The following is a 24,418-nucleotide window of genomic DNA, read 5'->3' on the forward strand; positions in this document are numbered from 1 at the left end:
GCAATAAAGATTGAGTGGTAAACAAAAGTGTGTAGTACAATCTATGTTCTTCTGTCTTTTGAGTCTTTCCAAATTATTAAAATGATAAAAGTTTTGGAAACTATGATCTGACAGTTTATTAATCCTATAGACATGATATTTTAATTGAATTAAAGGATTTTATTGTCATTACACAAGTATACTATGAGATTTAAAGCTTCATCACAAAGTGCACAAATAATCAAATACATAATGTTATGTCAGGAAGAACGTAATAATTTTTATTTAAATGATTAATGATGGCATGCAATAAAAATCTGGTCAAGGTTGTCTGATATTAATCCAATTATAATAAACCCAGCGGTCCGATTGACGCATGAAACTCGGCACTGTCTCTTTAACAGCAGGCCGAAGAGTCAATTGCCGAAAGCGGATCGGAGTAGAAGAGAACAGATGACGGCTTCCAACCGCGACTACATCATCTGACTTGATTCAGAGGATTCCCCTCTCCACCAGAACAACTAACAACCAAGCTGTGTGAACGTTAAAGTGGCAAGGCGCCATGGATTTCAACGTGAAAAAACTGGCTTCTGATGCGGGTGTCTTCTTCACCAGGGCGGTGCAGGTAAGACAAGTCTTTAGCTTTCGCATCGAGCCATTAAATGAATGCTGCGGGCCTCTGATCGAGCGCAGCGTCGAGGGAAATAAAAGGCTAGTTTTGGACGCAAATATCGACTGGTCGTGGGTTTGCGATCTAGCTGACAAAAGCAGCACCGTAAGCCGATAAAGGTCGGTCGAGCCCGCATCTATTATTGAGAAGTACGGTTTATGAGTCACGTGACACCACGCTCCGATGCGCACCCTCAACAGGGAGCCTCTAAACTCGCCAACAGAATAATAAAACATTTCAAACGACTTTGATGCCAATTTTACGCTTGTAAAATACATTTATTATCATTTATTTGTTACACCCTTTGTCCAAGTGCATTTGAATGAGAAAAGTGTAATCTGACCTGATCTTGTTGTAGTTCACAGAAGAGAAGTTGGGCCAGGCTGAGAAGACTGAGTTGGATCCTCATCTGGAGAACTTGATCACTAGGGCAGATTGCACAAAGAATTGGACTGAAAAAATATTGAGGCAAACGGAGGTGCTCCTGCAGCCAAACCCAAGTAAGTCCGTAAAAATTAACTGTAGCATTTGCTAGTCTTTTTCTCCAAATATGCTCCATTCTGATGGGTCGACTATAATTTAAAGATGAAAAACAGCAGCAAAAAGTACCAACTTTAGCTAAATTTCTATTCACATTAGTTGTAGAGTAATTAACAACAGGGAAATTGATGAATTTTCAATTTTTTATTGCATCTCATCACACCGTAACGTCAACGAGACTCCACAACAAACATCCCAAAAACTATTTCTATTGTACAATTTGAACAGTTAACCTTTTTTAATACACTTTAACCAGATTCTATCATTAAACTATGTGTAAATAATTGCACCCAAAGGCCTTGAAATCGAATTTCAGCTGCATTATTCAGCACATAGTCACATGTCTAATATAATCATGTATTTTTCTTACCCATCATGCTTCAGTTGATCACACTGGTAAGTTGTGTCTTCAGTTTTCAACATCTCAAAGGGCTGTTAACAAATAACCAAGCATTATGCACATGTGGTTTTAATCTGCAAAATGAAATATACACTAATACTTACTTGGCACAGGTGCTCGAATTGAGGAGTTCATCTACGACAAACTGGAAAAAAAGCTTCCATCTAGGACGACTAATGCCGAATTGCTTGGCCAATACATGCTGGATGCCGCCAGTGAATTTGGCGCGGAAACCCCTTACGGTTGGTGGATTTTCTGTTTTTTTCCCATGATGCAAAGGGACAAAACGAGCAATTTTGTACCTGTGTGTTGCCCTTTAGGTACGACCCTGACCACAGTAGGGGAGTACCAGAAAAGACTTGGAACGGCCGAGCGAGAGTTCCTTCAAACTTCTGCCGCTACGTTCCTCATGCCTCTCCGCAATTTCCTGGAAGGGGATTGGAAGACAATATCGGTAGGTTTTACTTTGCCTGTGAAGGTTTGTAGCTGAAATTGGGATGTTTTTTTTTGCAGAAGGAGAAGCGACTTCTGGAGAATCGCCGGCTGGATCTTGACATCTGTAAAGCTCGCTTGAAAAAAGCCAAGCAGGCGGAAGCCAAAGCAGCAGTGAGTAGCATAGTTATTACAATTAGTACAATTTTTTGGGGAAGTACAGTAATCCCTCGATTAATGCGAATTTACTACTTTGATTTTTTTCCTCTATTATTACATTTTTTATTGGGGAAAAATGTTATAGGGCTGAACCTACTATCCGATTATTTTTTCCCATGTCTGGTCTACATTTATTACACTAAGACAACACTTTCTAGGTTTCACTTTATATTTCCAATTCATTTCAAAATAAAGCAAAGCTGTCCTGTCCATGTCGCTTTTTCCGCATGAGGAGCTATGTTGCTCGTCAAAAGCATGTTTTCCACTCACACAGTCGGCCTGTTGTTTGAGTTTTACCACCTAACGAATTGATTTTGAATTCTTAACTGAGACGTCGTTGGCAGGCAGTTTTTCCCCCTTTTTTTTCGTCTTACATTGTCGCTTTCTGTTCCGCTAACGATTGAGAATGCATGACTTTGCCGATGTTTGTTCCCTTCCCCTGCTCTTGTTTGTTTTTAGGCTGCACCAGATTTTCAGGAGACAAGGCCTCGAAATTATGTGCTTTCCGCCAGTGCGTCAGCGGTAAGAATTACACGTAGTTTGGATAGCACAAGCTAAAACGTGCATGCTAGCCATCTATAGTATTTACGAAATTATGTCTGGAAAATACAGTACATTTTACCATATTTTTAAATGTTAGGTTTTATTTTGTCGCCTTTTGTTTTTTAACCGAATCTGCCACAGGGTTTGGATTTGGAGGAGGAGCAAAGAAAGGTTGTAAATATTGGCCCTCAGCCTAATAATTTGGGTGTTTATTCTAGGTTAGGACATGGTTCTAGAACTGTTTTGTGTGTCTTAGTTTATCCTTCGTCAATCTGTGGATCTCCGGACCAAAACATTGTCAGTAAAATAGCATACGGAAATGCGTCGTATATATTGACATGGAACTGTGCCAAATGAAGGCGGTTCATACTCCACTTATCTTATATTAATGGGGGAAAAAAAACTCTTGACGTTTGTTTCTGCTCTCTCAGCTGCTGAGTGAGGAAGTGGACAAAGTAAGTACTTGCCAATTTGCCCATTGATTCAACAGTACATACATGTACTATGAGTATTCCTTCTGATTCTGATTTATTTTTATTTTTTTTCCATCTACAGGCAGAGCATGAGTTACGCATGGCGCAGACGGAATTTGACCGGCAAGGCGAAGTCACCAGACTGCTGCTCGAGGGCATCGGAAGCACACACGTGAGTTTTACTTAATATTTAGGAAATGAGCACGATATTATAAAGGACATTAAACAGGTGTTACCTCTAACACAATTGTATATTTTGGTCCGGGTTGCCAGAACTCTGAATATTTTCTAAACTGGGCTTGTAGAAATAAGACAAACACTTGTTTCCTACATTTGTACCTAAGTTTGTGTACTTACCGTATTTTTTCTCACATATAGAAGACCTACACATATGAGTTTTAACCACAATTCTGGCAATTCAATTATCATCATGCACATGATTTTGATATACCCAAAAATGCAGTCAATAATAAGACATTTTTTTCATACCTGGTCCTTTTTTCTTTATCTTCACAGCTGAACCACCAACGTTGTTTGCGGGATTTTGCCGAAGCTCAGGCCACCTACTACGCTCAGTGTCATCACTACATGCACGAACTCCAGCGGGAACTCAACAGGTGAGTCTCCAACATCTTTTCTTAAGATTTCCCCCCCAAACTAAACAATCTGTGGAGGAAATTGAATTTACCATTATGCCCAGGTGACTGTTTCACTTCCCTCTCTTTGTCCTGGGGAACTTTACATGATGTTGTCACTAAGAAAAATGAAAACAGGGTTATTTCAAAGTGGAATTTAGTTTATAAAAATCACAATTTGTCCTAAATCTTCATCCAGGCGCACCAACGCCGTAGGCACGCCGCAGCAGCCTGCCGTCTGCCCCAACCCGGCATCTGCCGCATTCCCGCCGGGCAACTCGGTTTCCAGCAATAAGCCGTTGACCGTGGAGCAAGCCCAGCTTCCAATCACGGGCACCCGAAAAGCCAAGGTGCTGTACGACTACGACGCCCACGATTCCAGCGAGCTGTCCCTATTGGCTGATGAGGTATGCCGCCTTGTCAACTTGACTCCTTTAAAGAAAGGTGGACATCATTTTTATTTGTGTTTGGTCATATTTCAGCTAATTACAGTCCACACCGTGCCAGGCATGGACCCTGATTGGCTGGTTGGAGAACGAGGTAACCAAAAGGGGAAGGTTCCTGTCACCTATCTGGAGCTGCTGAGTTAAAGGACTAAATGACACGGTGAACCCATGAAAACATGCTTTCTACTGTCATTAATATAATAATACAGTGCACTTATTTCCTGATGGTTATTGGAGATTCATTTAAACCTTCTAGGAATACAAACATGGGTCCCTGAAGCAATAGTTTGAGTTGACTCATAATTGGATGTGACTAAATTCTGTCTTTTAGAAAGCTATGATTTCATTTTGGGAGGAAAAAAAATGCACCTGACAGCTACCGAATATCCCCAATGAAAAAAAACTAAAAACAGATATAATTTCTTCATTCAGTTAAGAAAGTATAGTAAACATCTGTATAACTTGGTCGGGGGTGCGCAGACATCCACAAAGGCATTTCATTCCAACACATAAAGAGGACACGTTTTTGCCAATTTGTGCAATCAGTTGATTCCAATCAGGTGCTTGTTATAGCACAACCCCCGCTCCGTCGGTGAAACTGCCGGCGCTGGATCGGCTGGAAACAAAAATCTGCACCTCCCTCCCCCGTGGAACCTTGACAGTTTTGCCCCACCCCCGTTCTAACCTCTTACTAAAAATCCCCATTGACAGGATTCTGCTAACAAAAGCATGTTCCAGCTGGAAAATAACAAGCAAAACCATTCACAGCACATCAGTTTTAAAACTCTAACTATTCTTTAAATGGGCTTAGTCATTTTACATATATGACGATCACTTACTGTGAAGGGTTGATGTGCAAAATTGAAGATGTCTTATAAAAGTGACCTGTGGAAATGTACAATGTTAAGGAAAAATGTAATTGCACTCAAGAAATGATCGTGGAAGAGTTTGCCGTTTTCTCCTATTTCGGTGTGCATGGATATTTGTCGTGTATGTCACGTCACATAATGCATATGGTATATTTGTATGTGTGTATCCATGTGTGTGTGTGTGGCAGAATTGAATTCTCATCAGGGCAGTTGTATTTTGCTGCTTGTTGTGCTTCAATTGAAATGATCTAATTATCTAATTACTACACCTGTTGCCCCCTTTTTTTGTCTGGCTTGGAGCGCAATAAAAATGCACGTGTGGAATAGTAGCTATGTCCTGATTTTTAATGTTTATCCAATCAGCTTTTCATTTTGGACTGACTTGACTAGCTTAATTGACTTTTGCTTTGAAAACAAGTTTTTAACTATTAAAATATGACATACATGAAAAGATAGAAACTCTCAAGTGTCATAACTTTGCATCAGTTGGCTTTAATTAATCACATAGCAAGGCTTCCTTGATTGACGCCACCCAAGAGACGGACTGTCTACTTGGTATGGTCCAGAACCCACTGACAAAGCCTGGTGCAGTACATTTGTGGACTTACCGTCGAGAAGGTCCGTCCGGGGTGCCTCAGCCTCTTCCACCAATATTCTATTCTCTTCTTCAAACTGTAAACTGTAAAAATGTCAATGATACCGATGAAGTAGCGTTGATCGGGTCCGTCGATGACGTGAAGGGCGTTTTTTAAATTGGGCAGCAAACGTCTGTTGTCAGCGTCCTGGCGGAGGTCTTTGCTTTGGGGACCGGCGGGATGGCTTTCCCGATCTCCAGCCGTGGCGGCCTCGAAACGCCCGCCGTCTATTTCGGAGGAGGTCAAAGCGGGGTTGTCTTCCGGGACCGCCCCGGGGATGCCGCCGCAGCCCCGGCTGGTGCTCGGATTGACGGATCTGCGACATTTCAAACAGAATATTGTCAGATCAATTTCAATAAAGTCATTGTCATCACAGAAAAGGGGAATTTCAAGGAAGCGATAATTTCAAATCCCTTCTTATTTTAATTTGATTTGTTGGACATTTCCTATTTTACTGCAAGGATTATTCCAATTGTGTCCATTTAAATAATACCTCAAATTTAAGTTTGTCTCCTTCTGCCCTGCAATTGGCTGCCCACCAATTCTGGCCCAAAATCATCTGGGATAGGCTCCAGCACCCCCACCACCCTAGTGTGGATAAAGCAGTTCAGAAAATGAAATAAAAATTTAAAAAACCTTTAAAAAATCCTCTGAGAATGATGTAATTAGGGCCCAATAAATTCCAATCCCATTTTTGAAGAAGCAATGTCAAGCAAGACCACTAGTGGATTTAGTCTGCTCCAAAAAAGTCAACTAGTTTGAAAATGCTAGCTACCAACCTCTTGGTTCTCACGATTAACGATGCAAAGGAAAGCCCCTGTTGACGTTCGTCTTGTTGCAAAGGCTGATGCGCCAGGAGAAGGCTGTAATCTAGCACGTTGAGACTCCGGAGATAATCTGTATCAATCTCCATTTGCTTAAGGAGCCAGGAACGCTGCTGGTCTGGGTGCGAAAACATTTGTTAAAAAATGCTCTGTAGTGTAGCATAACATATTGACATATACTGAGAGGCACTATTGTACACAAGATGTAACAAAGACGGCTTTGCCTGACCTAGAGTGATGTATTGTTCTCCAAAATTGAGGTCTTTGAGGACAACAATAATCTGGCCTCCGTCCGGTGAAGGATCTGTCCAGCGACTGACTTCACAACCTTTGATATCGTACCTGTCAATTGGAGAGACAAAAAATCATTTTGAGCAAAATCTTTCAAACCTCAAGGGAAAGAAACCTTACCTTGCACTGATTCGATCGTCGGGATAAAACACGCTTTGCATAACAATGAAGTATCTCTGCAAACAAAAAAAATGGCTTTACATGGAAAGATTGACAAACCAAAAGCTAGTTATTTCTTTAAATACCTTTATCCTGCATGAAATTTTGATCCGGTGAACACCTTGCAAAATAGGAACATTCATTTAGTCAATTAAGATTAGTTTTTTCCCCGTATTTTAACAGTAAGGGATCCGATTCTGTGACATAGTACTGAATTAGCTCCAATGATATTTCCCAAACGTACCTAACAACTTCACCAAAAGAGAATGCGGATACTTCCGCAAGTGTGCCATATAATTTTTCAGGTTGTGCAGCAGAAATCGAATCTCCCTCTCATTCTGGGTCTTCAAAAAGAATCGTTTATCGTTCCTAAAAGGTGAAAGGGCATCTTCAGAAATTGACAAATCGTTGGCCCGTTCGAAAGGGCTTGTTGAGTTATCGGTCACAGAGTTTACTACCCACGTGAGGAAAAAGTCAGCCTTGCTTTTGGAGTTACTGATGAACTGAAGGTAGGATTTGTCAGAGCAGAGCGACTGCTGATACTCCTGCTCCGTCACCCCTAAAGATGCCCGTAGATTGGCAAATACCGGGCCGGCAAAGGTCTCCAACGTAAAGCCCTAGAAGGAAGGGGACAATAGCAATTCTCATCTGATAATCGTCACCATTTTATTGGAAGTGATTCATCACATCCACCCACTTACCCTATGAATGTGAGTATCCTCTGCTGTGAAATCCACATCTAGCAGCTCATTCTATAAAAAAAGACAAAAATCTTATTAGCCATCATCCTTATTTACACTATTGACAACTTATCATTTTTAACAGAAAAATATCATGAACTTTGAATTAATTTCCCTCTGTCTTTCTGATGTAAGGATCTTTCATTCATTAACTGCCGGGTCGCAGAAGTGCATTGTATATTTGGGACCCCTATTATCTCACCTCCCCCTAAAAAAAAAAACAAGGCAGTCATGAAACTATCTGCAGAGTCAGCGGTCAGAGCTCCACTCGGATTTGCAGCGATGCGTCAGTTCAGCAGACCTTATGATTGTTGCTCATCGATGCTAGCATGTGCTGGGTTCAAGTCACAAAAATCTGCAATATTAATAGTCTGATAGCCAGGCTTTAAGATGATTGGCCAAGAGGTTCAGAGACGTATGCTAATTGCTATTGACTTCCAGGTATGAACAGAGAAAGTGCTTTAGCTAATTTAGCACTATTTTAGAAGGGGACTGCACAGTCACCTCTGGAGCCAGCCCTTGTAATGTATTGGAAGTTTTTTTTTCCACAAAATCTTGGAGTGGAGGAGCTCTTTAACATATTTGTGTTGTTCTCACAGACACAATGTGTATATATAGTGACAGCTGATAAGTACTCACGGTAGTAGCGTGGTCAATGGTCTTTTGGATGGACGTAGCCAAGCCCTCCTTCATCATACACGTCAGGCTGTAGAACTCGTGGTGCCGGTCAATCTCGAACAAGCCCAAAAGTTCCCACTGTCGTCTCAGACCTCCCCATCTTTTTCTTTTGAGCGTGCCGGAGCGCTTGACGAAGCCACGTGGAGCCACCGTGCTCTGCATCTGGTCAACAAAGTGGTAAACAAACTTCAAAATAATGAAGCATGGAAATATTGCAAGTGGGAAAGCTTTTCGGTATTTCCGGAATTGTTCTAGAGTGAAGGAGGGGGGGAGATGAAAAGAGCAAAGAGCACTTCAAGGCTTGTGGCAAACACAAAAGACAGCAGAGTGGTAGTTGAGTTTGTAAATTCGGTAACTATGGCGACCATTACAAAGGCACGATTCATTGGCCGACTTTAAGGGAATAATCGAGGTGTCCGACCAAGATTTAAAATTGATTCAGCTGTCAAGTCGGCCTTAAAAAATGACATGTCTCGGGATTTCAAGACAATTTGCAATGGCGACCTGGAAACAAAAATTCTGAAAAAGTATGTATTTGTACATTTTCTGCTTTGCAGTTCCATCATTTGTATTCCACACCATATTTAAGACAGGTATTTAACCTATCGTTAGGATAATATTATGTCATGTAACAAGTTCAAACATTGACAGAAAGATAAAGCAAAGCTTGTTTAAAAAAAACAGAATAGAATGTTCTTAGCCATATTTGTGACTCACAACAGTTACCAAGATGTTCCCCTCCAAAGAAGAACCTTTGCTCATCTGTATGCTTCCAGTCACAAGGCAGTCCCCCTCCATACACCCACTTGGCAAATCTCATTGTAATTTATTATACTTGCAGCCCTTAGAACATTTTTTTTAAAACAGCTATTAGTGTGCGAGTGAGGTGGCTTGTGTGGGACGGAAATTGAGGGGGTATAACAATGCTTCTTTAAATTTTGTTTACAAGCCTATATATAGAAAAGAGCAAATTTTTGCCAACATGTTAATCAAGAAGTGCATGACAAAAAGTTAGAAGAACAGGACAGTGATACTTACCTATGAAAACTGTATACACATACAAAACAAGCACTAAACATTCCTTGAATTAGCCCTGTCTGAAAGATAAATTGGTAGTGTCACATGTTAAATCTAATTTGAGATGCTTACGATTTTTTTTAGGATCTCTTTACCCTTAATATACCAGCTGGACAAAATATCTGAATTATTTTGTTGAGTTCAACTGTACACTGACAGCAATATGTATATATTATTTTGTTTTGTTAATGTTAACTAGACTATGTTATCATTATCACCAGTCTCAAGAGTCCAATTATGACTTGTGCCATTTCATAAAAGGCATCCCTCAGGTTACCCATCCAAAAATTCCCAAATGACAGTTATGTTGAAAGTCAACTGCTATCTTGAATGAGGATAAGTTATATTTTAAAAGGACTAAAAGTGTCATTTGTTGAAAATACTGATGTTAAAGTAGATGTAACCAATGTGTGTTTGTAATGTTGGATATCTTGTCAGTCTTACCTTGCAGTTGTAGTGGAAGGAAAATAAGACTGGTCGCTATTATGCCATTTGTCAGCGCACATTTATGGTGGAAAGCGCAGCCTGTGCCAGAGGTGACAATGGGGGGGGGGGGGGGGGGTTCTGCCTGCCTGTGTCTAAAGGGGGGGTGGCTCTTTAGGGGCGGGATTTATATGCTGTGGTTAGGTGGAAGGGGAGGACAGAAACTCATTAGTACTTAGTTCGTACCAAAGTAAAAGCCACAAATTGACAAGTTGATATTTTGAGCCCCCCCAAACTGAATAGCTAAACTTCAATTACTTTAAATATAAAACCGTATCTGATTTCAAATTAGCCATTGACAGCTAATATGAATAATGACATGTAAAAAAAAAAGGAAATGTCAATAAATAATCAAAATAAAACAAAATATTTTTAGCAAAATTTATTTTGTATTCTTTTCAAGACCTGTATCTATGATTCAATCACTGCTAATGATTAACACTGTGTACCCAATACTTGTCATCATAAGATCCTCTTGACATTTTTGATGGGGTTCAGGTCTGGGGATACGTTGCTCAAAGAAAAAAAAAATAGGATCTTACCTACAATGGATTGCAAAAGTATTCAAAACTCAGCAATCTTTGTCAGTTGGCGACCACAAACAACTATATTTTATTGATATTTTCTGTGAAAGACCAGCACAAATTGACATACAATTTTTAAATTCAATAATTACCCCCCTATTATATTTAAATATGATGGGTCACAATTCTACTAAAATGCCCCTTCAACTTTACAACAGCTGTACATTGAATTCAAAAGTAGATCATGAATATTGCATTTAATAGTTAAAATACATATTGGAGGGTACCTTTATAGGCAGAAAAGGATATTTATTGGAGGAAATAATTCCATAGAATTTTAGTTCCACCTTACATTTGAGCCAAAGGAGTCCTGCTTTGAGTTTAGTTCACCTTTTTGGATTTGTTATTCTTCCAAAGTATTACAGCAGTGAAGGCTGCTGTTGAGATGAAACAAGGAATTTTAATTATTAAAACATATAAAAACAACAGATTGGATGATGCCAGAGAAAATTGACAAAGAGTACTTACCTATGCAAAGGAGTAAAACTACTGCAGCGATGCCTGGAAGAATTACTGAGTATTCCCGTGGAAGAAAATACTTGTGTAATAAATGATCACTTTCCACAAAAGGCTGCAAATTGGCAAGTAAACAAACAAAATGTAAAGACTGTGGTTAGTTTCATTTCTTAGGAATTAAACGACTAATGCCTCTTGTACTAAATTCAACTGAAATATTCAAACTTACCAGAACAATGACCCAGATAGAATAATAAGTAAATAGCACAAGGCTGAAGACAATAAGGCTCATTCCAGCTGCTTGATCCACTCCAGTAGCCTGAAAACATAGTTGCATAATAATTAGCATGCATTCTAACAAACAAACAAAAGTTAAAAGTCAAAGTTTTGCCAGGTTTAACACTATATTTACATATATCAACGTTAATGTAGACCACACTACGTCTCGAACAAAAACAAGACAAAATAACCCATGTTCCTTAGTTTTGAAATCCACAACAATAATAAATATCATTACAAAAAAATGTTAATTTAAAGAGTTATTTCCTTGCTAAATGGTGAAGTGAAAGCTCATCTTTTTTCCCCTTAAGTCCACCACCGTGAATACTAAACATAAATGAAACGTTCGTTTAAGTTAAAATGTGCACGGTGCGACTACCAAGAAAATAAATACAAGCATGAAAATTGTAATTACCTCTTAATTGGCGGGAAATAAATGTCGTCTTCAATTGTTGACAAGGGGGAGCATCAAAATGTATGTTGGCGTATATTAACTGCTAATAATCCTCAAATTAACGTACTCGGGGTCCAAGTTACCTGAATGAATTAATGCTCAAGGACAGTTCAGTTATATTCAATATTGGTGTTTATGCAAAGTCGCTATGTAATATTATGACAATGTTTATTATGAAACTCGTCAACACAATTGCCGCCCTTTTCGGAAAAATCGTTAGATCTTCATTTGGGCGGGAGAATGAGTTGACGGAGCCCTCCATTTTGGAGAGTTAATCGTTTTGTTTCTTTTTTTAACATTTCGTCGAATATTTCGAGATTATAAAGTTGCAGCAACCCCAAAACTGTCATTACATCACCACCACGTTCTTGCTCGGACACATTTTGCGTTTTTAACCAAAAACTCCCACAAAATGTAACGTTATTTTGGTTTAAAAGTGAAATGTAAACATTGCAATTATAAACAGGTGAGGACAGAAATGACAATGAGGTATACAAAAGCTAAACCCAGACTTGACAGTCCAATGTTTCACAACAAAAAAGCATGTGTCCCAAAAAAAAAGTATAAAGTCAATGTTTGACCATGTGAGAGGTATAAATTCATATATATTTAACACATTAAACATCATTTTAATTCTCTTACCATTTTGCCAGCGATAATACTTGTTGCCGCTTCCTCCTTGTCGTCGTCGTCGTCTTCTTCTTCTTCTTCGTCGTAAATCCGGAAGTGATTCATATCTAATGCCCTCTTCTGGCCAAAATGCGAAACGTCCGCAAATCCACTTATGTGGGTTTTGGCAGTAGTATATTTGTAATACTGTACAGTGCTGTAAATGCAAATAAATAGCACCTAATAATTAAACAACAGCATATGTTAAAGTTTGATTTCCTGTTGAAAAAGGCATGATAATTCAGTGGAACTTTATTTAGACAAACATTTCTGGTTCACAAATGAACATAAAGCAATCTGTCATTAAGATTCTTATTTAATTTCCCATTTCACCAGCACCCTCTCAAATTTAAAACAATTACAGAACATTATTAGGCTGTGATAAAGTACAAACAATATTACAGGATACACAGTCAAATACAGTGAAAAACATACATGTTAAAAATCCCTCCAACAATTTCCCTCATTCAAATATTGACACTTTTATGTCACTTTACAGTGCCTTTCAGTTCAAAAATATTGACCAGCCAGCTGGTCTGAATTTATTTAGGGTTAAAGTGACCTTAAGTTAAAAAATATGACTCATATTTTGGTTATACAGCAGCTCTGAGTGGTTAATAAATGGCTATAATGAAGACTGATCACTTCAAGTTCTCTTGAATTTGTGCGTAACATCCAGAACCGGGTTGTTGAATATGCATGTCCCGCATGCATGTGATTGATTATGACTGTCATGATTGTGTCATCTAGCACAAACATTTCAAGTGGTCTAAGAGTCCATTGTTTACGCGGTCAGTCTTGGTACATTGAAGGCTTTGTAGTGTCCATTTTGGCTCTGATGGTAGCTTAGTACATGTTGTGACAACAACAGGCTTCACACACACAGTTGAGGGTACAAACTTTGGATTTTCTTATTAGATAACTAACTAAAACTCAATTGAGTCTGTACTATCCATAAAAATAGGAGTGGTTTTTAGATAAAAGGATTTATCCCCATATTTGAGTGGTTTAAAATAGTCATTGTGGCTAGCATGGATACCAGTGTAGCGCTAACATTCCCTCATAACATTAATCCATAATGTTTTCTATGTGTTAGTGCAGAAATTCAAATGTCATCTAAATTTGATCTGATATTCACAAATAAATTCAAGACTTTGCTCACGACTATGCGAAGGATATTAAAAATATTTCAGAAGGTCATAAGCACATATTTGGCATTCTGTATTTAGATACAGTACAGTGTTATTACATATGGCCTGCCATATGAACCATTGCAGTCTTTCATAAAAATGGGATGGACTAAAAACAAGTTGGAACCTACTTGGATGCCCATTCACATGCGTTCACATCACTAAAAATCCAGTTCAAAACAGGATTCTTTGCATTTCAATGCGTCTCAATGACCACAGCTTCAAAGACACCGGGGGTTACTCTGTAAAGACACATTGGGGACATTCTAGTGAGACTTTGTGGAAAATGTAGGGGAATAAAATACTCAAGGGTACCTATTGGTGAGCTGTGCCCCGCTAAGGGTTGTGGTCCCATCTTTGCTGACAAATAACTGCAAGTTGCTGTCTGGAGGAATTGAAATTAAATAGTAAAGGGTACACATGAGCTCAAAAACTTTAGAAATATGATGTGTCAATGTGGTTGTTTTTTATCGAACCTTCATTGTTGCTGGTGTCTGAAAAATTCTGACTTTGAACAATTTTTTCCACAATGTCGTCAGCATCGAAGCGGGTGTCGTCAACACAGCTAGGTTGCCTCTCCAGGAGGCCATTTTTCCTTCTGTAGAACAGACATAGTTTTTATACCTAAAAACTAGAGAATTGACATAAAACCACCTAACTTCCAGTGTTTGACTCCAGTTTTTTTACCTAGGTCTACAATGTCTTCTGTGTCTTTGTTTGCTACTCCAACCAAGGAAATTTCCCAAAAATAGGATGAAATTATCTAATTTAATCTAATATAATTGTTAGATTCATCAATAATTATACTATAATGTAATCTAATGTATTCTAATGTAATCAAATGTAGTGTAGTGTAATGTAATCCAATAGAAACTAATCTAATTGTACCCTAAATTGTTCTTAGCTCTGATTGGCTGTCTCCTGGTGCCCTCTGATTGGCTGGCAACCCATTCAGAGTGTGACCATAGTTTGCTGGGATAGGCTCCGGCACCCCCAGAGCATGTATTTGAGTTGAGTCGCTAGCATAGAACTCTTTGACATTTACATCCATACACTGACATGTTTATCTTTAAGCTTCAATATAAAACCCTCCCCAGACCTGGAAAAAAATGGCGAGGAATTCCAAACATGTTAGTTTCCACACGGGAGTCAAAGAATCTAGATTTGTTTACAAAAGAAAAACGAATGGTATGTTTGATCGATCACCTGGACGATCTACTGGACATGATGGCCGCCACGGAAGGTGGAGGAGGTCTATCTGGTCGAGTGGGAGTTCCTAGAGTCGGGCTGGGGGAACGCGGGTGAGACAACCCGCAAGAAGTGACGCTACTGGACGAAGCGTTTCCATGGTGACTGAGATCGGTTAGGCTGGACGAGCGGGAGTGGCCTGTGCTGTAACCTGGAGATGGAAATAAAGATCATCTTGGATCAATAATTAAACATTAAATAAGAAATATGTGAAATGAGCAGTCCAAAATTTTGCCATTGTAAAGTGCATGAACTTGATTTTTTAGAGGCCTAAGAATAATGGCCTAAAATACTTTGAAAGTCCACATAATCAAAAATCAAGAGCAGAGGAAAGGGAAAAAATGAAGTAGTAATCCCTGTGGTAAGAAGTGTTTGAAGAGGTTTTATCAGAGCATCAGTGGCCTCCTAAAAAGGAAGTCATGATGAGAGAATAAGGAAGTGGTCGGCGGACCTGATATCTTGCTGTGTTGACTGGCAAAACTGGAGTTGCGGAAATGACCGGTGTGAAACATCTCGTCTTGGTTGGGGATATTGCTACCTTCCTCTGACAGACCTGTGGACAAAACATAATGAAATTTAAAAAAAAGGGCATTTTATTTTGAAAAGGTCACATTCCAGGTCAAACTCAATCACTCTACTTGAGAATGTATTAACAAAAACAGGTCATTATGGTGTAGCTAATGTGGAGTGGTAGTATTTTATTTTGAAAAGGTCGCATTTGAAGTCAAACTCCATCACTTTTCTTGAAAAAGTATTTAGTAAAAAAATAGTAATTATGGTGCATTTAATGTTGAGTGCCAATTTGTATTTTATTTTGAAAAGGTCAAATTTTAGGTCAAACTGAATTGCTTCTCTTTAAAATCTTTTAAGTTTAAAAAAATAATAATAAGGATGAATTTAATGTCGAATGCCAACTTGTATTTTATTTTGAAAAGGTCACATTTTAGGTCAAACTCAACCACCTTTCAAAAAAGTCATAATTGTGCATTTAATGTCAAATGCCAACTTGTATTTTATTTTGAAAAGGTCACATTTTAGGTCAAACCGACTGACTTTTGTTGAGAAACCTCCACCTATGGAGCTAGCAACATGGACGCCATATTTTTTCTCTCCTGGGCATTTACCTGAACTACGTAGTGACGTCTGCCTGGGTTTAAAACCCCGAGGTCTCTCCATCATGGTTCCAAGTGGTTGTATTTGAACGTGGGTGCTCTCCCCCTTACAGTCTGGCTGCAGGTTGGGATCCTCGTCTCCGACGGAAACCGATTTGGCGGTGCTGGGAGGCCTAGAAATAACAAAAAGTTACCAAAAGGAATTTGTTTATGGACAAAAAAAAGACTTACAATTTAAAGCATGGGTCACCAGACAGAAGCGCCATCCCAATGGTCACCTATTAAAAAAAAGTATTGGGTGATTGAGGCAAATGTTTTTGTGAAGGCCTTACCTTGAGGATGGAGTTGTCCTGGCGAGTATTTTTGGTGTCGTAGCCCTCTAAGATGCAGCAGTGGACTTTGGAACCGCTACCCGCGAATTCTGCCATATTCAGATCCGCGAAACCCAACTAAATGCAAAAAAAACGGGTTTTTTGAACCGGGTACTTTTCGATACCGTCGAATGGGGAAGCGGGAAGACTGCCGCTTGTGAAAGAAAGTGTCCCCCTTTGGCCCTTTTGCATCAAGGTTTTCAAGACACTCAGCATTTTGAAATGGAATGATCTTAGGTTGATAGACTACCGTATTTTCTGGACTATAAAGCACACATTTTTAAAATAGTTTGGCTGTGACTTATACATAAGAATAGCCATGTTATTTTCTCTTTCTGACCAACAAACGCCTGTTATGTTGTTTTTTTTAGGCTGACATGTTGTTGACCTCTTGACCTCAACATAATAACTTTGTCAAAACATGTCACCTGACTTTTATGATTAGCATATTCCATAAACATGTCTTTACAAGCTAGCATGAGAAACTCAATTACCTTTGAATAGCTTTTTCCTCCTTTAAGCTCCTGCAAAGATAAACAAACATGTTTTTTTCTTGATTTTCATTCATAAATGTCAAAATATATATATTTTGATAGTTTTATCTGCTTATCTTTTCTCTTTTTCGAATTAAATAACCATTGTTACACATATAAGCCTTACCTTCGTGTCAGTCATCATTTTTTTAGGAACAAATACGGCATAAATGCAAAAAAATACGGTAAGAATAGATAAAACTTCAATTTTTTTCGTTTTTTTAGCATACCTTACGTACAGAGACCCTACAGATGCAGGCTTCCAAGACGCCAGTATCAGCATTTGCGCTCATTTTACACACAAAGGAGAACTTCTTCCCCCATCGGACACAGTTGTGTTGCACCTCCTCCCTGTGGGAATACACACAAAAATCAATTTTAGCAATTTTACCATGATATCAATACAATGGAAGCTACCGAACCCGAGGTGCGTATCTCTTTAAAATGTCTTTCCGTATAATGAGAAGATACTTTCATCATTTTTTTGGAATTTGGGAGTTAGCGGAGCAAAGTCAGGCCTCTTGGGGAATGTGCGCCTCCCTCCTCGGGCTGAAAATTCACGAACATGAACGAATAGCGTAGGAAGAACCCACCCAATGTTCAAAACTATAGCCAGATGAGTAGGAAACTAATGTTAAGGAGGACACAATGTTTACATATACAAAAGATTGCATTGGTCAACAATTAGGTTGCAGATGTTAGTTTAGTCCACACAAAGCAAATAAAGGGAAAATGGGGTGATATTTTTGCACAACGCCCAATCCAAATGAACTTTGTCCTTAGCTCACTTTAGCATCTTTGAAATCGCATCACTATTGTCCTTAAAAAGAGGAAAAAAATGTATTTTTTGACTCTTGACTCAACATTCCACTCTAAATGGTGAACTACCTGTTTCTATTTAATCCCATGCTAATATTATACCAAGAAAATCATATTAGTATTGCTACTTCATCTAAATTCTGGTAGTTTGAGGTAAAAAATGTTGAAAGATGTTTGCTCGTATATGAAATTAAGAAATGATGATAAATTAGCTCCATGCTAACGTGTATTAAGTCATATTTCTTGCTTATTGCTAAAGAGAAGCTAAATTAGTGGTTTTTTTTCATGTTTTTAGGGGCTTTTGGTGCAAATAACTTAGGTTTTTTTTCTATTCAGTGGGGGCTCAAAGATAAAGAATGGTCGGACAGGTTCTGCCACATTTTTCCTTTTTTTTTTTCTTTTAACTTGGCTATGGTTTCACAATCACGCTATTGTACAGCAGGTAGCAACAAGCAAATCTCGTCATTACATAACTGGTGTTAATACTGTTTACAAAAGCATTATTTGAGGTTACAACAACAAAAAACTTTCAGGAACAATATGTTCACAAAAAAAGAAACTAAACCCCATATTTCCATACTCTATCACCCCTGAATCAAATGACTAACTCATCATCTAGGTCTACAATGTCTTCTGTGTCTGTACTTGCTACTGTTTTACTACTGCAATAAGGGAATTTCGCAAATACGGGATGAAATAAAATTCTAATCTAATCTAATCTAATCAGAAACATCTCCAGAAGCTTGATACGGATCCAGATTATTAAATTCAGGTGTGTTGTGGAGGGAGATATGGAAAAAAGACCGGATAGGGGCTCTGGAGGGTACCAGACCCGCCCACGGGCCATTGGTTTGACACCCCGCGAGTAAAGCCAAGTTTACTAGGGAACTAAAGGGAGAAAGATCTTTGTGTACTAAAGGTTAACTGCGGAAGAAAATGGGGGGAAAAGAACAACTGAGACTTTAGAGGTGCTTTGAACACCGACGAGGGCAAAGTCAACATTGGCATTACCTGGGTGCGTTTGTCAAGTGTTTCAAGGTGCGTTCAATACCTGGATGACAAAACGGCCAAGTCCCCTCCATCAATCAATCGGATTTTACAGAATAGAACTCCGTTGACAAAAGGCACAGCCGTAAGCTCCTCTAATGTGAAATTCACTTGGAACTTAAACTTCTTCTTTTTCGTCAAGAAAGACATCGTTTGCAGGTAGGAGAAGTTCGTTCCTGGCGTTCCAAAGTTACCAGGAACCGAACGAGAAAAGTCTTGAATGCCAAGTTTGGAATGTCTAAATCTTCGGGTTATTCATCTCGGTAGTCCGACCTGGAAATGAAAATACACTTGTAGTAATGCAATAATAAAATCATGCAGGTTTATTAAATCGCAACTGTGTTTTTTCATGTATCTTGAATGCAACACGGTGGTTTGGCTTTACGCAAAACAACTACAACATAACGTTGTATATGTTTGTTTGTATTTTTGCCTCAATTGATTTCATTGTTGTCAGCTGTTTTACGTTTAGTTTTACAGAGGAGGCGTAAAAACACGAGTCTTGCAAAGATCTGCCACGCAAACACAAAATCCCTGGAATGAAACTAAGAAGGAAATAAAAATAATTATAATGAAAAAATAAATAGAACGGCGATCAAATCTTACCATTCCGGTGGGCTTTGCTTCTCAGGTGCACACTGCTTGTGGAGATCTACCGGCTGCTTGCGTGTTAGTTTATCGGTACCAAATGTACCGACGCCCTCCCACTGGCGTGAAATCCAATTTTACCGGTCCGGCAGGTTCTTGAACGCAACACGAGGAGTTCATGGACCGTCCGTAAAATCAAGGAATAGCTGTGCGAGCGAAAGTTGATGGTTTTCGCTTCATGTTACCTAAGTGGGTTGGCTATAGTATATTAAAAGAATAAAAAGGCGAGCAATGTATAGATTTAATGTTCATTCTCTTTCTTAAAAGCAGTTAATTCAATTTCTGTGAATCTCTCATCACATTCTAGGCCATTCCCCAATTGGAATTCCCCTAGTTCATTTAAAAATTGCATTAAAAAATACAAGTAAGGCTTATCATTTACAGCAGACATTCTAATTAGCAGCAATGAAGTCATACAAACTAATATATTTAATTTCTACACAACTTGATTTTTTGGCTCGATTCTCATTCAAAACCAGCAGACTTCTAAATTAAAAAAAAAAAAAAGAAAATCAGTCCAAAAATGTAATGAAATCAAAGCTAAAAAGATGCACATGAGCTTCCTAAGGCAACATATGAAAGTTTTTTTCAAGAATCAGTCAAAAGTCTTCGCATTGATTTGTGCATTGGAGGCGGGGCTTAGGAGTCAATTGTATGCGTCTCTTCTGTGTGCATGGCGGCGGGTGGCGGCGTGGCGGTCCTGCTCTGCTCTTCAATTAGCGTCCCATCGGTGGTCACTCCTGCCGTGGCATTGTTTAATTTACTCCCTTCCGTCCCGCTTTGGAGGAATTTACGCAAGTCTTTTAGAGCCGGCCTGAGCATCTGCACCAACGCCAACAACGCCGCCTGAGTTCCTTCCAAAGCCTGGGCTTGTCGTTCCTGCGCAAAGGCCTGAGCTTCCTGCGAGTGACGCATCAACTGCAATAGCTGATTCTGCCCTTCCAGGTGTTGTGCGATTTGCCGGACGTGGACGTTGGTGACCCTCTGTTCCTGCAGGAGGCGAGCCGAGTTGAGGGCGATGCGGCTCTTTAGCTCCTGAGGTTTGGCGTGGCCTTGAGGAGGGGGCGGCGAGGCCGATGAGGAGGACGCCAGAACCTCCGTGGGAGCCTCGACAGTCGCCACCACGGCGGGGGCGGAGTCAGTGACGGTGGTGCAGTACTCTACTACGCCACCGTCTTCCAGGGCGTGGTAGGCTGTTTCTGAATGGGCAGAAAAGATAGTTTTAGGCAAAATAAATGCAGCTCAATGGTTGAAATGCTCATTTTTGGTCTCTAATGAAGCCAAAATTTGCATGTTTTAGTTTGTTCAATGACTTTTTGGTCTTTTTTTAACTGTATTGTCATTTTTTATAGCGCTCACTTGATTCTGATGCCAATATTATGACACTAAAGTAAAAATAAATGTACCATTCAGTGTCTTTGCTTCCTCACAGACGGTTGCAGAACCGGGAAGAGCTAAAATAGAGAGAGACAGTCAGTTAACAAATGAAATAATAATAGCACAAAGAAGGAATTATTAAAAATATCAATCAATGCATATGGTGTATATGTAGTCATTCCAGAAGGAAGACATGATTAATGATAGGGTGGTCCAGGTCAGGCTATAAGGGGTTAAAGGTCGTGAGTGTCTATTGTCCCCGAAAGGGTTAAAGCCTATGTGACTGCCCCCTACTGGATAAAAGCTAGTAATATCACAGTTGGAGGTCATTTAATTGAATTGAAAATATAAATGTGGCCATTATTGCAACTGGTGATTTGCTTTCTGCAAATTTGCAACAAAGTTACAGCTATTAATTACAATTTTTGACCAGTGATTACTTTTTTTGCCAAAACATCCTCAAAAATATTCTTATTTTTCCTCAAAACCTACTAGCCAAACTTTGATCTTATAATAAAAAGTATTAAAGTGACTCAAACAAACGCAGCTGACTCTCATCCCATTAAAAAAAAACTCAAAATATACCCACACTATTTTATACAAGAGCCTACATCACGTGACAGGAGTTTGTACTCTCCACATTGGGAGGAACCCACCAAAGGAGTGTAGTAGTATTCATGTCAACTTAGTTTAACTCACTCTCCGCGAGTGTGACGGTCGCTGTGGCGTTTGCAGTGACGGGTAGAGTGATCTCAGCATCCGAATCTCCTGCAGGGAGGCTGATGATGGTGGCTTCTCCGAGAAGATTACAAATCCTCTGTTGCATGGAAGTAAGGAGGACAGGAACCGTGGTGCAGTCCGAAGACGTCCCTTCTATGGCAGCCCTAGCCTGGGCCACTTTCCGGCGGACCTCGGTCTTCATATCGGACCACTTCTTCTTGACCTCCGCCAACTCTCTTGGACAAGTGGTGACAGCGTTCACCTTTTTGAGGATCTCCAACCATGCGTTGTTCTTTGCCATGTGGGTGACTCCAGCATTGAAGTGGTTAACTAGCGTGTGCTTTAGTTTCTCTATTTCCTCAACAATAATTTCAACCTCTCGATCCGAGAAATTCATTTTTCTCTTTTTCGCGACCGATACCATCATTGCGTTCAGCTCAATGTTGGAGAAGTACTTGTGCGTACTATACGCAAAAAATTGTACTCAATTGATACGCGCAACGTAATGGCTTCCAGAATCGGCTTCTTCTTCCTACTAACGAGCGTACGTTAGCCGAGATAGAATCCCCGCCCCTTTATATTCTCATTGGTTAGAGTGATTGAAATTGTTGGCTTTCTCTCGCTCTCATTGGCTAAGCAAAATGTCATTTATTATACGAGGCAAACAAACTATGCCGTTCAAAGCCAAAACAGAAGACATATAAACATAGATTTTATAGTCCTGCGTAAGCAGTTTATAATACATATTATTTCTTAGTCTGTGCAGTTTAGCTCACACAATTCAACACAAATGAGGAATAAAAAGAGGTGCCTCGATTTATTTAATTTTGATCATTGTAACAAGTCATTGAAGTAAGTTGCTTTTAAAACGAAGCAATTTGTAAAGTAACAGACTTTAATAAAAATAATCAATACAGTCTCCCAGTTATTATTTTCAAGTCACTTGTACAACACTGCTGTCATTTTTTAATGAGAGAGCATTATCTCTTGCCATACTGCTATAAAGTGCCTTGTAAATCATCAAAACATCCAATGCCGACGGGCGCAATTCTGGTTCTTCTGCCTTACACTTTTTATGAATCTCAAAAAGATGGAAGTGTATCAAATCTCCCGCTGCTACTTTCCCTATCAGGAACTGAACGACATCTGGAATCTTCCAAATATCCGTTTTCTCATCATACTCACGCATAAGTTCATTTGAAAATGGCGTCCCGGCGCTGTCCAACGGCCACCGCTGTTCGGGCGCCACAAAATCCCCGCTGAGCTCTCTAGGACCGCATTTCACCAACAAACCTCTGGATGGATCCACCTCAGGTAGTGCATCGAGATCATTCACCACCAAGTGGAAGTCATTCGTGAGCAAAAATTGGGAAAGGGTTTTCTCTAATGTGTTGGAATCGCACATGACTCGCCTCCCAGCCGGACTATTGTGTAAATAATGGAGGATAGCGACATAGTCTATGGCTAACATTAGCCTCGTCCGCCAAGTGTCTCTGCTTTTTTGGTGGTCCCGTGCTAGTGCTGCGTTCAAATTAAGAAGCGACCCCAGTGGATGATATTCGGTGATCATAGTGTGGTTTTCCAGGCAAAATCCGACCAATTGCACCACCCGAGGGCCCTGTAGTGCTTTTAACATGGACAACCCATGGAGAAAATCCTCAGAGTAATCTGCAGTAGACAATTTGGACACAGCTACTTTTTGACCCTTCCATTCTGCCAAGTAGACCTAAGAAATGCAGAGAAAAAATGCAGGTTAGAAGATTGTACAATTTAACACAAAAAACAAATCTGTGGTACCTTTTTTACTCCACCATGGCCAATTAGCTTCAGTTTGCGGACATCTGATTGGATAAGGGAGCAATTAAGCCAAGGGGTGCAGTTCTTCATGGTTGGCATTTTAAAATATTGAGCTAAACAGCCATCATGGGAGGAAAATGATTGTCCATCTGACTCATATACAGAGTCCAAATATAGATAGATGAAGAAGTTGGTCAGGAGCAAAACTCCAAGGCAGATGGCCACCACTAAAGTCCTCTGGTAGATTGAAAAGCTGGCTTGATGACGCATGTTGTACTGAAATCATAGAATAAACAACTCAATTAAACAAAAAACATTCTAAAACTTTAGGATACCTACTGTATCATGAAAAAATATTCGATAAGGTCCTTCATTCGAGGAACATGCCTTCTAGCTTTGGTGATTATGTCCTTAAAACCCCCCCAAAAAATACATATGTACTTTGTATAGTACATATTATGCCACCACTGTGGTAGGAAAATAAAGCAGGATGCCCCGCCTCCTGTTAAAGATGGACAATAAGCAACCAATCAGAATTTTCCCTGCATAACGCTTCCTGATTGGTTGACAATAGTGGCAGATTTCTAACATGAAGTGAATTACAAGCGTAGGCTTCGAAACGTAATACGTACACTGTATGAAACACGTTTTATACTTGCAGTATTTAACATTACTATTATGGAGCACGTTTTACGCTTGCTGTGTTTCACGTTACGCTTATAGAAGCAATCTAAAGCCATACATGGCATGTTAAAAATCCGGAAAGCATCATTTAAAATAGGGAAAACGAACGGATCATGTGAATTTACTTACCTAAAACCCCACTGAGTAAAGTGAACCTTTTCATAAATTGAAAAGGTTTGAAACCCATTTATCATAATGCCATTATTGCAGCGTACGTAAACATTTCCTGCGATTTGACTAGCTGTGTGCAAACCGGAAAAAACATTCGCTTCCTATAAATTCTTCAGAGTAAAGAAAAGCAGTTTGTGTAGGGTTTTTAAAATTGAATACTGAGGAG

General features: G+C 39.5%; 5 protein-coding genes across 8 annotated transcripts; 1 reads left to right on the top strand and 4 right to left on the bottom strand.

Moving 5' to 3' along the window:
- The first annotated feature begins 397 nt into the window (after positions 1–397).
- LOC144210357 (endophilin-B2-like) lies at positions 398–5,535 on the top strand. 4 transcript variants are annotated; one of them, XM_077736986.1, is made up of 12 exons: positions 398–604; positions 1,008–1,149; positions 1,703–1,831; positions 1,910–2,043; positions 2,103–2,195; positions 2,700–2,762; positions 2,925–2,954; positions 3,215–3,238; positions 3,339–3,428; positions 3,773–3,873; positions 4,091–4,298; positions 4,374–5,535. In XM_077736986.1, exons 1-12 carry the CDS (start codon positions 542–544, stop codon positions 4,479–4,481), a joined length of 1,185 nt encoding a protein of 394 aa, XP_077593112.1. In that variant the 5' UTR covers positions 398–541; the 3' UTR covers positions 4,482–5,535. The 4 variants fall into 4 exon arrangements, with proteins under 4 accessions (XP_077593112.1, XP_077593114.1, XP_077593115.1 ...); XM_077736988.1 differs by lacking the exon at positions 2,925–2,954; XM_077736989.1 differs by lacking the exons at positions 2,925–2,954; positions 3,215–3,238.
- Positions 5,536–5,678: 143 nt separating this feature from the next.
- pip5kl1 (phosphatidylinositol-4-phosphate 5-kinase-like 1) lies at positions 5,679–12,593 on the bottom strand. The gene is made up of 10 exons (XM_077736991.1): positions 12,509–12,593; positions 8,495–8,695; positions 7,817–7,867; positions 7,578–7,732; positions 7,360–7,484; positions 7,202–7,236; positions 7,077–7,132; positions 6,895–7,007; positions 6,621–6,783; positions 5,679–6,157 (listed from the first exon to the last, which is right to left on the bottom strand). The coding sequence occupies exons 1-10, from the start codon at positions 12,509–12,511 to the stop codon at positions 5,755–5,757; spliced, it is 1,305 nt and encodes a 434-aa protein (XP_077593117.1). The 5' UTR covers positions 12,512–12,593; the 3' UTR covers positions 5,679–5,754.
- A 179-nt stretch (positions 12,594–12,772) lies between these two features.
- Positions 12,773–19,615, bottom strand: LOC144211017 (early estrogen-induced gene 1 protein-like). The gene is made up of 12 exons (XM_077738000.1): positions 19,462–19,615; positions 18,860–19,128; positions 17,220–17,340; positions 16,951–16,980; positions 16,418–16,534; positions 16,317–16,363; positions 16,098–16,258; positions 15,425–15,526; positions 14,932–15,124; positions 14,202–14,323; positions 14,041–14,110; positions 12,773–13,967 (listed from the first exon to the last, which is right to left on the bottom strand). The coding sequence occupies exons 2-12, from the start codon at positions 19,003–19,005 to the stop codon at positions 13,922–13,924; spliced, it is 1,155 nt and encodes a 384-aa protein (XP_077594126.1). The 5' UTR covers positions 19,006–19,128; positions 19,462–19,615; the 3' UTR covers positions 12,773–13,921.
- A 112-nt stretch (positions 19,616–19,727) lies between these two features.
- Positions 19,728–22,155, bottom strand: naif1 (nuclear apoptosis inducing factor 1). The gene is made up of 3 exons (XM_077737982.1): positions 21,580–22,155; positions 20,910–20,957; positions 19,728–20,702 (listed from the first exon to the last, which is right to left on the bottom strand). The coding sequence occupies exons 1-3, from the start codon at positions 22,025–22,027 to the stop codon at positions 20,143–20,145; spliced, it is 1,056 nt and encodes a 351-aa protein (XP_077594108.1). The 5' UTR covers positions 22,028–22,155; the 3' UTR covers positions 19,728–20,142.
- A 189-nt stretch (positions 22,156–22,344) lies between these two features.
- Positions 22,345–24,355, bottom strand: pomk (protein O-mannose kinase). Its single transcript, XM_077737980.1, has 3 exons — positions 24,211–24,355; positions 23,398–23,673; positions 22,345–23,326 (listed from the first exon to the last, which is right to left on the bottom strand). Exons 2-3 carry the CDS (start codon positions 23,665–23,667, stop codon positions 22,535–22,537), a joined length of 1,062 nt encoding a protein of 353 aa, XP_077594106.1. The 5' UTR covers positions 23,668–23,673; positions 24,211–24,355; the 3' UTR covers positions 22,345–22,534.
- Between the last annotated feature and the right edge of the window lie 63 nt (positions 24,356–24,418).

The sequence above is a fragment of the Stigmatopora nigra genome, chromosome 17, assembly GCF_051989575.1.
Source record: "Stigmatopora nigra isolate UIUO_SnigA chromosome 17, RoL_Snig_1.1, whole genome shotgun sequence".
Classification (NCBI taxonomy): domain Eukaryota; kingdom Metazoa; phylum Chordata; class Actinopteri; order Syngnathiformes; family Syngnathidae; genus Stigmatopora; species Stigmatopora nigra.

Excerpts from the sequence above, each read along its gene's own strand:
- naif1 (XM_077737982.1), bottom strand. The coding sequence starts at position 22,027 with ATGATGGTATCGGTCGCGAAAAAGAGAAAAATGAATTTCTCGGATCGA. Across the intron at positions 20,958-21,579 it reads GACCGTCACACTCGCGGAGA|CTCTTCCCGGTTCTGCAACC; the intron begins GTGAGTTAAACT and ends TCTCTATTTTAG. Across the intron at positions 20,703-20,909 it reads GGAAGCAAAGACACTGAATG|AAACAGCCTACCACGCCCTG; the intron begins GTACATTTATTT and ends CTGCCCATTCAG.
- LOC144211017 (XM_077738000.1), bottom strand. The coding sequence starts at position 19,005 with ATGTCTTTCTTGACGAAAAAGAAGAAGTTTAAGTTCCAAGTGAATTTC. Across the intron at positions 16,364-16,417 it reads AGGACAACTCCATCCTCAAG|GTGACCATTGGGATGGCGCT; the intron begins GTAAGGCCTTCA and ends TTTTTTTAATAG. Across the intron at positions 15,125-15,424 it reads TCAACACAGCAAGATATCAG|GTTACAGCACAGGCCACTCC; the intron begins GTCCGCCGACCA and ends TTCCATCTCCAG.
- pomk (XM_077737980.1), bottom strand. The coding sequence starts at position 23,667 with ATGCGTCATCAAGCCAGCTTTTCAATCTACCAGAGGACTTTAGTGGTG. Across the intron at positions 23,327-23,397 it reads GCCATGGTGGAGTAAAAAAG|GTCTACTTGGCAGAATGGAA; the intron begins GTACCACAGATT and ends TGCATTTCTTAG.
- LOC144210357 (XM_077736986.1), top strand. The coding sequence starts at position 542 with ATGGATTTCAACGTGAAAAAACTGGCTTCTGATGCGGGTGTCTTCTTC. Across the intron at positions 1,150-1,702 it reads GCTCCTGCAGCCAAACCCAA|GTGCTCGAATTGAGGAGTTC; the intron begins GTAAGTCCGTAA and ends TACTTGGCACAG. Across the intron at positions 2,763-2,924 it reads TTTCCGCCAGTGCGTCAGCG|GGTTTGGATTTGGAGGAGGA; the intron begins GTAAGAATTACA and ends AATCTGCCACAG.
- pip5kl1 (XM_077736991.1), bottom strand. Across the intron at positions 7,868-8,494 it reads CCATTGACCACGCTACTACC|AATGAGCTGCTAGATGTGGA; the intron begins GTGAGTACTTAT and ends CTTTTTTTATAG. Across the intron at positions 7,133-7,201 it reads AAATTTCATGCAGGATAAAG|AGATACTTCATTGTTATGCA; the intron begins GTATTTAAAGAA and ends TTTTGTTTGCAG.